This window comes from Monodon monoceros, unplaced genomic scaffold (genome assembly GCF_005190385.1).
Source record: "Monodon monoceros isolate NGI ecotype Baffin Bay Population unplaced genomic scaffold, NGI_Narwhal_1 Super_Scaffold_16, whole genome shotgun sequence".
Lineage (NCBI taxonomy): Eukaryota > Metazoa > Chordata > Mammalia > Artiodactyla > Monodontidae > Monodon > Monodon monoceros.
The window spans coordinates 72,659,034-72,671,910 of record NW_021703772.1 but is presented as its reverse complement, the minus strand read 5'-3'; the positions used below and the strand labels follow the sequence as shown (position 1 = coordinate 72,671,910).

The 12,877-nt window shown below is 36.6% G+C and overlaps 1 protein-coding gene across 16 annotated transcripts in view; it reads left to right on the top strand.

The window, feature by feature from the left end:
* The window catches only part of PKP4 (plakophilin 4), a 252,499-nt gene that overhangs the window by 80,740 nt on the left and 158,882 nt on the right, over window positions 1-12,877 (top strand). For 12 of the 16 annotated variants that reach the window (XM_029224896.1, XM_029224881.1, XM_029224886.1 and 9 more), the window contains one exon: window positions 2,786-2,922. The exons of 3 other annotated variants lie outside the window; for them this stretch is intronic. Coding sequence is in view for 9 of the 13 variants with exons in the window: in XM_029224881.1 (XP_029080714.1) it covers window positions 2,791-2,922 (132 nt within the window). In the remaining 4 variants the exon portion in view is untranslated. Of the gene's footprint in view, window positions 1-2,785; window positions 2,923-8,199; window positions 8,503-12,877 lie in introns of those variants that run through there. One more of the 16 variants, XM_029224892.1, reaches the window with a different exon arrangement.

Sequence of the window (12,877 nt, the reverse complement as noted above, 5' to 3'; positions counted from 1 at the left end):
TCAGCTAGATGATGAGCCACTAATGGTCAGTGACCTTGCTTTATGCCTGTATTCCCTTATCACCCTGCATATTACATGGGCAAAGTGGTATTCAGAAAATGCTCATCTGTTGTCATAGATCTGGACAGTCATCAAAAAATAAATAGTATGAAATTAAGTATGGTATACTCACAGTGATGTAATGTAATTACAAAAATATAATTTAGTATCTTTCTTTAAACAGTAAGGATCCTCCTATTTTTAGTAGAGAATAATTACTTCCCCAGTGATGTTTCTGTTTCCCTCTTTTTCAAATTCTCTTTGTTCACTGAAATTTTGCTTCTCTTTTTCTTACACATTGGTTATTTCATGGTATTATACTCTTGATATTTTAAATTTTTGTTTCTTGGCATTATTTGTTTCACTGTTGCATAGTAACATTTTTGTTCTTTGCAACCACCTGCTTATTTTAAGGTGTGTAGTTTTTCAATGGCATAGAGTGCTTTCATATCTTTATTAGCCTTAAATGCAAAGCTAAGATCTTTGTGGGGCATTTTTTTCTTCACAGACCTTATATCTTATACATAATGAGCACTGGTTGAATACAGTTATTTTATCCAGTTGATGATATTTTAAGTGTACTATTTTGTATCTCAACACAACATACATACTAAAAAATGACGATTGCCATAAAAATCATTCCATGGTGTTGTATGAAGAATTAGTAAGCCATTTTTGTAAGTGAGGAAAGGGTGGCTCATGTTCAAGGCACTTAGGTTTTGATCCTGGAGCCACTTACTCCAAGTCTGAAGGTCCTCCTCTCACTTGTCCTTGAGGAGATTCTCCTCCTTGCAGATGAGGCTGCACCCCCAGCCTTGGGCCCCACAGAAACGGGTGATAAAGAATTTACCTGCTAGACGGTAGTTAAGAATCTGCCTGCAATGTAGGGGACACGGGTTTGATCCCTAGTCTGGGAAGATCCCACATGCCGCAGAGCAACTAAGCCCGTGCGCCACAACTGCTGAGCCTGTGCTCTAGAGCCCACGAGCCGCAACTACTGAGCCCATGTGCCACAACTACTGAAGCCCGTGCGCCTGGAGCCTGTGCCTCGCAACAAGAGAAGCCACCTCAATGAGAAGCCCACGCACCGCAATGAAGAGTATCGCCCGCTTGCCGCAACTAGAGAAAGCTCGCGTGCAGCAACAAAGACCCAACACAGACAAAAGTAAATAAATAAAAATAAATAAATTAAAAAAAAAAAAGAATATACCTGCTAGAGCTGGCACGAGAACTCCTCATTGAGAGTCCCATTGGGGGAAAATGCTCAAACTCATCAGACCCATTGTCTATTTCTAATATTGTAGGAATAAAGCAACCACTGGTGGCAACCTGGAACCCAACCCCATCTTCACTAATGTGGAAGTCAGGAGAGTAAAGAATGAGATGGAGGCTCAGGTGATATGTCATCTTCCCCTGTCTTATAGATTATGAGTTTGGAAGTAAACAGCAAGCTGATACTGACATTTGGTGGAATGGGGAAAAAATCCCCAGCTCATCCTACAAAAATGAACATTGTGGAAGTTGATAAGAAATCAAAATACAACAGTAGAGTCATTTTTAGGAGAAAGCTAAAAGAGGAATGTCAGAAACAGCATTTATGGTCTCAAATGTCCATATACAAGTACACAGGGTAATGCATTGAACAAATAAGGTCTCATGAGCATCATAGCACTGGGTCAGATTTGTCTAATGACTGTAATGAGACATGGAAGAGACAGTCAGTCCTTCATTCATGTATTCAATTATTTGGGAAACATTGAGTATCTATTATATGCCAGGCACTAGGCTAGTCTCATGGTATGGTAGACTCTACTCTTGAGGAAACAGGCAGAGAGACTGACAGGTAAACAAGTTATTAAAATATTTACAACATTTTAGGTTACACCTTTTCCACATCTTTTGCAAATTTATACAAAATCCATATCAGATCAATAAGTTTCCTGGCAAACTTACCACTCTCAGTATGTGTTTATCTTAGGAGAGGCACCTCATCTCCTGCCAAGAACCCATTTCATTTGTCACAAGCTATGGTCCTGAAAAATAAATTCTCTTTCAACACCAGCTCCATAGCCGTTGTCATCTTTGCATAATCAGATTCCTCTAAGGAAACCAAGCTAGCTATAATACTCCACCAACGTTATCTTTATTGCTGGTTATTAATGCCTTGCATTTCTTTTAAATACAGCAGAATTTTGCTTATTTTCAAGCCTTTCATAAGTTTTAACCCCTTTTTCTTCTGTTGAATAAGCCTCTTCTATAATCATAAAGCATTTGCACGTTCGTAGGTGTCTTCCTGTGCGTACACTTCTCTGAAAACTGACCCGTATAGCAATCTAGAGTGTTGTTATTTTGTTCGTGATAAGAAAATCATATTTACTTAATGGTTAACTGTTTAGAAAATTCAGCGATTTTATAGCATCTAACAGCCTTAGTGTCCTCAATATATTTTTGAGTCCTCTTCCCTAACCCTTTTCACATCATTTTTTACTATGATGTTGTTTAAGTATTTTCTCAGTGTTTATTATTATCATTCTTATTCTGTTGTTATTTTTTAGTATTTGGTAGTACTAGCTATACTTTGGCCCTAGATGTTGCCTTTTAGAAATCAGGTAGCCGTATGGTGTTGTGATCATGGTGTGTAGAATCTGTAGTAGTTCCTAGGAACCATCTGCAAACGCTCAGCCCCTGCCTGTTCCTGCCCAGGAGCGGAGGAGAAAGTGTTAACCCTTTGCCTGCTTGATTGCAGGAGGAATGCCAGCTCCTGAGCAGGCCTCATTGGTGGAGGAGGGGCAACCACAGACCCGCCAGGAAGCTGCCCCCACTGGCCCAGGCATGGAACCCGAGACCACAGCCACCACTATTCTAGCTTCCGTGAAGGAGCAGGTACATCCTCTGATTTTAGACTTTGCAATTAATTATTTCTTCAATGCCTTTAAAAATTAATCTTTGGATGTGTTTTCAATTTGTCTAACGTCCTTGACGCCTTCACGTTTTCTAATTATAAGGTGTTTACATCCCTGAATACATTGGGATGACTGGCAGGTAGAGCCGCTCCAGGTGCCAGTCAGAATCGGAACATGCAGGATACTTGTGCGTCTGCAAGTAAGGACAATATCGGTGGTCATCGGTGTCTCTTGTCTCGCTCACCTTGCAGAGTGTGTGCATGCACGCCAAGCTTCATAAAGCGTGTTTCACATCACTGACTTTTCTGTCAGGACTCTGGCAACTTGAGGCCTGTGATATCCTTAGATCTGTTGAACGTTTTAACATAGGTATTACATAGGGTTGTCTCGGTGATTTTTGGATAAAAGGCTCTATTTGTTGTGTTTGTCTGAATCAGAGTATACTCATTTTGTGAGCTAATGTTCTAAAACTTGTCACACTGTGCCAGTTTGCTTAAATGTCCTGTTTATGTTGATTTTTTTAAAGGCACTTAATACTATTTATCCTTCAAACCCAAGTAGCCTTCTAAATTAGATTTTTATCTGGCGGGCTTAGAGAAATTGGGATTACTGGTTTTCATTGTTTAAGATTTAAAAGCTTAATAAGGTGAGTGTAGATGTAAAGCTCCAGGGAGACTTTTCTGCCCCCTCCCTCAGAAAACAAACAAGCAGACAAAAAGTATATGCTCTCCGTGAGGGTTATTTTGTTGGTGATAATCTAATAGTAAAATCCTCTTTTTAAATCTTATGATTAAGTGACTGGTCTTTTTTTCTCAAGAGATACAAGCTAGATGTTGAATATAGGCTGGAATTATTTTTTGAAAAATCAGTATCAGCAGCTCAAATGAGTAATGATGACAAAGAATGAAGGCATGTTGAAAACTTCATTATTTTACTGTTTGCTGTAACTTAAAGCTGAGTATTGTATGAAAGATTGCTCTAGAACTAGGAGATGTGTCTGCCATTAGAGCTGTACTTTCAAGAAAAAAATGATTTCACAACTTACCCTAGTAGCAAGCTGTCAAAATATTTTTTCATTCCTCACAGAAATTTGAAGTTTTTAAACATTTCACAAGCTAGGAATTTGAGAAGACACAAGAAAATTAGAGTCAGTACTGTTTCTGTTTTCCACTAAACTATAGATTATCTAAGCTTCTGTCACCTTTAGGGAGGAAAAAAGGACTCTTTCTTCATAGTTGTTGAGATTTGACCCAAGGAGCTATAAAATGAAAAGGCTCTGATTTATTTGCGGCTCTTAGCTTATACTGCGTTTTGGTGAAACATGATGGTAAATTTATCAAAATGCCCAGAACTAACTTCAAACCAGAAACTGTGTTCAGTAGGCATAGCAACAGGAACTTTTGTGTTTGTACCTTGAAACCAGATAACCCTGCATGTTGAAGAAAATTGGAAACCTATCATGATTTTTGCCCTGTAATTCCTTGACGGCCTCAGATGACTTCAAAATTTTATCTTTTGGCAAAGAATAGTATTCTGAATGGATGTTTTGTGGGAGAAAGCAAAAGGGGTTCTGGTTTCTCGAGGTAACCAAAAAAACATAGAGATATTTGTTAGAATTATCATATGTCTCCCACTTTATTTAGTTAGTGGGAAGAGATACTCATCTATTCTTGTTCTAAGGATTTGAGTCCATTCATATACATTTACAGTTTTCATTCTTAATTTCTTTTAAGATTGTCAGTGTTCATTACTCAGTGCTTTAATCATTCAACCCAAGACACCATATCTATCTCTTGTTCCAAGATGTTTGCCTGATTTTAAATAGCTAACTCTAGTTCCCATAGGATTTTTGTGGTACCAGGCAAGATACTCTAATTTCTCCATAGTAAAAATTTCTTAGACTTTCCTGAAATATGTCACTCGTTTTTGTCTGTCAAATGAGACAGAGCACAGAAAAGTTAGCTAGGAAAAAGAAAGTTAATTACTATTTACCTTATATATTTGATTTTAAAATACTAGTCAGAATATCAGTTCTTAGTTGCATTAGACTCAAGTGATAGTTAATTTTAGATTATGTCCTTGGTCATGTTTTGTATCAAAAGAGCAGTATTCTTGGGTGGGATGTATAATTATAGGAGAAAAAAAAAAGGGTGCCTCATTTTCATAGCCATGAGGTGATAGGATCAGCTCCGCTGATCTCAAGGAACAGACCTTGTTTGGTGGCAGCCATCTCTCAGGAAGGGTGTTTCGTTCGGGTACAGAGACCCCTTTAGTGCAAGGGGGGATGTGGCTGGGTTCCCATCATGGCTCTACTACTTATTGTGTGATCTTGGGAAAATTATTAACCTCTCTGTGCCTCAGTTTCTCATCTATAAAATGAGGATAATAATAGTTATTGAAAACATTAAATTAACCTGTGCAAAATTTTTATACTGCCTGACGCTTAGTAAATGCTCATAGTAAAGGCTAATATTACTATTATCATCATCTCTGCATAAGAAGAAAATGCCCTCCTTAAGAAAAGCCGGTGGTTTTACTTTTAAATATGTATCTATAGGGACTGAGTGACACTTCTTTCAGGACACTGATATGAAGACAAAAACTTTCTGAATATTGAGCCATGTTTATGTTGGGACAGTATTTACTTCTGCATGACATTAAACTTTCCAAACTTCACCATACTGGTCTCACCAGTTAAAACAGCTTTATGTATTTATTATAAGAAATGGAGCATGTGAAAATAAATTTTATTAACATGCTGATGTAGTACAACCCCAAACATAATGTCAAGGCACTTGGTTAAAGAAGTGGAAAGTAATGTATTTCAACATGCAACTGAATTTTGAGAGGAAGAGTCTGTGTTCTTCTTGTAAATTATATCCAAGCCACTAAAATACCTCACATGAATTCCCCCTGGGTAATTCATTGTAAGTAGTAGGGAAGGGAAGTGACCGGTAGCAGTCTTGTTAACAAATCATTAGTCTGTTAATATCTGAAATTGGATTTAGTATGTCACAGGAACAATGAAATCTTCCTCTACTGGGCCACACTTTCCCTAGGATCGTCCTGTGCCGGAAGCTGTTCCTTATTTCTTGACAAAATGCTGAGATTCATATTCTCTCTCTTTTATGAAGTGATGACCTTTCACATTGATGTCAGTCACATAGATGCATTATATGTGCAGTTATAGAAAAAGTCCTTGCTCTTTTGCAGATAGAAAGAAGGAACCTACTTCTGTTCAAGTGCTACCTCTTTCATGAAGCCATGTTCACCCCAGCCTGAAGTCAACTCTCTCCTGATCTTCTTTAGCACTTTATACCACTGCTGTTACTCTTATCATATGCTCCTTTGGATGATATAATAAAAACCTACCTAAGGATAGAGCTGTGTTTTATATGTTGCTTCACACACATGTTACAGGCCACTCCTCGCCTGGGCCCTTGAATATACTAGAGCTGCAATAAATGATTGTTCAAGGAACGAGTAGATAAATAATGCTGACTATCAGATCACTTTGTCACCAACTGGCTGTTTTGTGAGGATAATGGAATCTGTTGCCACATTCATAGAAACATTACTAAGCAAGAGAATCTCACAGACAGGCACTTAGAAAACTAGTTACCCAGCTGTACATTCTTGTCTTTAAGACAATTTGAATTGCACTGTATCCTATTGATTTAGAAATTAAATCTGATCTCTGCATGGAGCAAACAAAAATTTTATTTCATATGGATGGTCAAATAATGGCATAGGTGTTTTGTAAATATGAAATAAATTTATATTCCATCTTCTATCTGTCCAACTTAGTTGAAAATTAAGTGTAGGGAAGGAAAGGATGTGGTTTATCTCGGTGATGTCACAAAATATCCACCGGCATCATGTATACCAGGTAATCACAAAAGAAATGCCTTTCAGTTAAGGATCGTACTTTAAGAGAAATAAAAAGCCCATGGGAATAACAAAGTAATGTGATCCTTGGACTCGAATGTAAAGTTACAGGAAGTATGTTGAACTTAAGCTACCAGTTGGTTGTTGGCTGTAATCAGGATCATCATTTGGCAGCTTCTACTGTTCAGCTCAACTCCTAATGAAAATCCAGGAGTCCAAGATGAATATAGATGTTGGAAACACATTTTTTTGTATCCTGATAGTTTTCAGGCTAACTTGAGAATAATCTAGTGCCTAGCTTAACATCTTGTAAAAGAAATACGGCCAAATGTGGTGCCCTCAGAGAGCCTTGCCTCCTCTTGTGAAAACCTTAGACTAAAGTGATTGATTCGTCATTGAAATGGACAGCACGCCTTTGGATACAGAGGAATTGGAATTTGATAAGACATTGACTTATCCAGAAATTCGCTGCCACCCCCTGCAACTTAGATGTGTCAGCGTGCTAACTTCACAGGCTCAAGGAAGCGGTGAGCCAAGGGCCCCGAGCAGGCTACTACTATCAATTGGGAAAGTATGTAGTAGTCTTATAATTAATAGAATGTCATCCTGGATTGTAGAAACACTCTAAAAGACCATATGGCCAATCCTGGATAGGGTTAAATACTTTTCATAGCTCTGTAAAGGTGCCAAGTTGATTCGCATTCTATAAAATCACACATGTAATATTTATTACACTCTTTCATCTTCTGTTGTAAAGTTTCTTGAATAATTGAGGCCCCTATTTGAACTTGGCCTTACTCCCTAGGTGCTCTAACTTCCATTGTTCTCCCACAAACCACACCCTCTTATTTTTGGTTTATGATTTAAGAAGTTTGGAATCCAGATTTAAGATTGAGGCCAATCCAGGTAGCATGAAATGGTAGGCAAAGAATAGATTTGGTAAAACTTTGCTAATTTTACTCTTACTCTGGTGAAGTCCTAAATTAGATACTGTGTGTAGTTCTTTTGTTACCTTTGATGAGTGAAAATTGCAATGTTCTTCACTTGTGAGGCTTTCAAAGAGAATACCACCTCTCAAGATAGTATCTGACTTTGTGAAAATTACAATTCTACCTTCAGTGTGTCCCTATTAGTTTAAGTGATATTTAAATATTACAGAGTGAAATGAGTCATTAGAGATCCTTAATTTTTGAAGATAAAAAAGGAAATTTGGAGCCCAACTGTGTCCTACTGATATTACTTCATTTTTACGTGGATATGTTAGCTTCAGTAATTACACACCCTTTCCTGTATGGCAGAATGCCCAGAACTGAACAGATTCCAGTACAATTATTTACTTTATTTCTCTGAAACCGAAACAGCTCAACTGTTGTACACCTGCCTTTGCAACTTCCTTTTATTTGGCCCCTAAGTTTATTTACAATGAAATAGTTCTCCCTGACACACCTCAACCACATGCAGAAGACAGAATTTTTACTTCAGCTGTAAACAAGCACAGTTTGTAGCTTAGCTAAAAGCACTGTACTGTAAGTACAATTCCTGAAGCTTCACGTTTTTCCTTTTAGTAACTTAGTAATTTTTCCTCTTGGTAACTGAATTATCCTGGCAATTGTAATTATCGTGTAATGCATAGGGAAGTCTTCTGTGCCTCAACTGCGTCATCAAACACAAGGTAAGATTGGATCTTTTCTTAGTGACTTCTGTGGGATCGTCAAATTTCACAGCTTTACCTCTTTAATATTATGGAAATCAGGTTGAAAATGAGGTCAAGTGGTAGAGGTCTTGTGACAGTCTTTGACCTGGATTCAAGAATTCTTAACACTGATGCTTGGTTCTCAAGAGATCAGTCCTTTTAAGTTGCATGTGACATGGTCAAAATTTAACGTTTCTCTTCCGTGTGTTAATGATGTGTAGCGTATCCCGCACTTCAAGTATCTCTGTGGTTAAACAATACAGAAGAGTATAGCCAACAGATTTATTCAGTATTTGAGTGTACAAAAAAAAAAAAAAATAGTCCTTAGATTACCAAGTTAGCTAACAACAAGCATGTACACTTTTACATCTGCTCATGTTTTCCAGTAGTCTGATGAATGATCAACTGGACTTGTGAGCACAGTTCCCAGGCTTACATGTCCCAGGCATACATTTTGAATAACTGAGTTTTTGTTCTGTTTGATTCCACTGGAGACATCTTTTTAGGTGTATTGACACCGTAGGTGGTTTGTTTTATTTTACTTTGTTTTTCTTGAAGAGCTCTTAAATTCCAGGAATTTGAACAGATTCTGTCTGGCTCTTCACATATAGCTGAATTACACTTGCAGACATGATATGCATAGTAGGTGCCCCCAAAGTATTTATTGGGTAAATGAACTAAGAATGTAAAAATGCTTACTATCCCACTGTAGTTGTTTTACACTTGCTTTTAACTAGATAAAAAAATATTGATTGAAAGCCTACTGTGAGCCCAGGAAAGAGTCGGGAGGGATGGTAAGGAGACCTATGAAGATGGTCTGTTTCATACAGTTTCTACCCTCAGAAGAATGCAGTCACAAACCTTATTGTATATTTTTATGTGTGGTAATTGGCATATAATGAATATTCATTAATTGGAACCACAAAATCCAAGAATATATGTACTTTTGCCCCCTATTTTAGTTAAGCAGCCTATAGATATGCATTGTATTATGTCGGTTTTATGCAAATTTGTTAATTTAGGCATGATTAATTTTTACCATTGAATTAGCTTTACCTTTGGTTAACATTTGAAAGCAATAGAATATTTTTCCTTTATTAACACTTAAAGTCAACCCCGACTTTGCATGTTTAAAACAATAATTTCCTTTTCAGTTGAATAACTCAGTTCACAATTCCTGTTCAGAGTTAAATTATGAATATATGGAATAATCTTTCCCCTGTACGTGCAAACTATATGCTACTGAACGTGAAATGAGTGACTGCTGATTGATGAGATTAAATGGGTGACAGGATTATTCAGCGTTGAATTCTCTACGCTGAATGATTGTTTTTCTTTTTAGAGTCACTTCTGGAGAGAAAAATACTTAAGAAACATACTTTTTCCCTCAGGAATAACCCTAAAGTTACTCCATAGCGATAGCGAAACAGGCTGTCTTCATGTTTGTGTTCTCAATTTCTAAATTGCCGTTTTTGTTACTTTTGCAGAAAGGGATCCATACGGTCTTACTGCATCTGTTTTTATTTTATGCGTGTATTCTTTCCAGAGTGATCGGATCTACTTGGACCTCAGCAAAGTAATTTAGGCTTTGATTATTTCATTTTAGGCGTTCCTAAGAAAAATTATTTAAAATGTAAAGTTCTTTTCAAGTAATGCAAAGATAAATCTATGTCTTAGCTTATAGAATCTTGAGTTTTTATGCGCTGAAACCTTAATAATATAGGGATTGAAAATGATAGAAACACTCTGCAAGCAAATTGAAAGAACACATTATTGAAACATGAAGATAAATGCATGTTATAAAGTTAAATTCGATGTAAATCATATTTCAGATATGAAAATGGCTATCATAAATTGAAAGATAGTTTTCGTAGAATTGAAATCTCTTGGCTCTTGAAAGAAAATTTAATTTTCCTTTAAAAATTGGAGACCTAGTCATTTCAAACTTGTATTTTAATTTGTAGACCTTTACATATGAAAATTCCTATAAAGCAGCACGACATCAGAAAAGTATTCATCATGTGGTGTTATCTACTGTAATAGGCATATGTCTGATTTATAAGTTTTCCTAAAATCATTCCTAAAGTTTAAATCAAGATAAAAGTCCTCAGCCACTGCATATGGCCTTCTAATAAGCTATTCTAGGGGAATCAATTCTTACTATTTCCTCTATATTTAGCATCTCTGCATCTGTTATTCCTTTACAAATTGCATCAAAAGTTGAGATAAACCATCATTTCTCCCCTTTGCAAAATATTTTCATGAATTGTTTTATTAATAAAAGAGTAAACCTGTCTTGCCCAAGTCTAGAATAAATTGGCACCCCCTTTTTCCACTCATGGCCTTAGCTACCTCATATGTTTCTTGCTTAAAAGCGACAGTTGTTGGAAGGGGGCAAGCTTACTGGAGCTTTTCTCTTGCACCCATTTTCTCATTTGTTTCTTAATAAGGTGAATATTGTTTTTTCTGTAACGTAAACAGTGAACGGCAGGATCTTGATTTTTCTTTTAGTTAGCAAGGTATAATGAGAAAGTGAATTCTTACTAAATTATTTTGTGGAAAAATATCGTAGTAATTGCTGCTGTTGGCATTATTCTCAGCTGATTGATTAGAAGATTTGATGGTCTGTAGGTAAGAATATGAAACTTATATTTGTATAGCTGTGGATACTGAACAGAATGCTCTCTCACTTAGTTTATTTGATCTGCACTATAGAATAGGGAAAACATTTTATTCATGCAAAATATTTTATGCATGCAAAACTTTTATTTGGTTGAATTTCTTTTTTAAATTTCATAACCCTTGATAAAACTTCTTTTGAGTTCCCATTAAAAACCCTGAAGACACTCACCCTATTGTCAGAGTTGGAGAGGAGTTCTACTATAAGGACAATCGAACAGGATCGAGAAGAATGGTCAGTGGATTATCTATGCTAGGTCTTCCATTCTAAGGACAAAGACCCTACATTGCTTTTATTGGGTTTGCCAGCTTTTTGATACAACCAGATTGCTGTCTTTTCTCTCTCTACCACCACCACCACCACTACTACTACCAGAAGCAAATGAAAAATTTTAGAAAAGATTTTAATTAAAATCTTGAATTATGCATAGTTATTATTATTACCCCCATTTACAAATGGGAAAATGGAAACTCAGGAAAAGTTGAGTAAGTTGCCCACACTTACACAATTAATAAATAGGGCATCTGGTATTCATATCCAGGCAGTTACAGTCTAGAGATGCATACTAAACAGTTAAAATCTACAGTGGAGTCAATAGAGAAAACTGGATACAGAAGAAAATCGAATCACTGATGTTGATAAGATTATTTGAGAAGTTATCTTGGAATATGGAGGAAAAGAACAAAAAGGATATGATAGATGTCACTAGACATGGAGGCCATAGAGAATAAATCTGCCATAAGCATTGTGGATGATCCTGAGAAATACTTTAGAATAACTGGAGCAGAAGCAATACTTAAATATAATTTTAAAACGGATTTTCTAAGCAGAAAATAAAGTCCTGAGTATATAGATTTGAAGGGGTCAGCATATTACAGGCATCACCTGTGGAAAAGAGACCTGTCTAGGAATAACTTTGACAAAATTTTGTATTTACAAAGATAATGGGGAAAAAGACTCTACAAGAATCCAGATTAAACAAATAGTTTATCTGCAAAAGGTAAAATCAGACTGACATATAGCTATAGCTTGGTGTAGAGCATTGTGTTTAGAGTATTGAGGGGGAAAAAATGCTTATAGTCCAAGAGGTTTATACCCAGCTAAATTGTCTTCCATGTGTGAAGAATGAAAAAGATGCTTTCAGACATTCAACTCATGTTGAATGTGTTGAACTCATGAAATGTGTTCTCTCTTGTACCCTGGTACCCTTCAATAGTTGAAGATGTGTTCCCTTCAGAGAGTAATCAGATTTAAGACTCAAGGATGAGAAATTTATGGTATAAAGTAACTAGTGCATCATCTCTTACTCAATTAAGATTCCAAACCAGGAATCAAGGGTTATTATGTGCTATCAATTAGATTTTGCAGTTCTTCTCCAGTGCTTTCCTGCTTCTCATGGTCCCCAATCTATATACTCCTTCAGGTAGTTCAGATGGATATGTTACTCTGGTGACTGTCCCTATTAGCCATTGGTACTATTCTGATTCACTCTTGATAATAGGAGGTAAACTGCTTACATATTTTAGATACTCCACAGGGAGAATGCCCAGTCAATGGTAGGGCATCATTTAGACATTTAGTGGCATTTTTCATTGTCCCAGCACTTAAGATGTTTTGCCACCTATAAACTTATATTGAATGTTTTTTGAGTCATGGTTTGTTGGCTTATTGGAT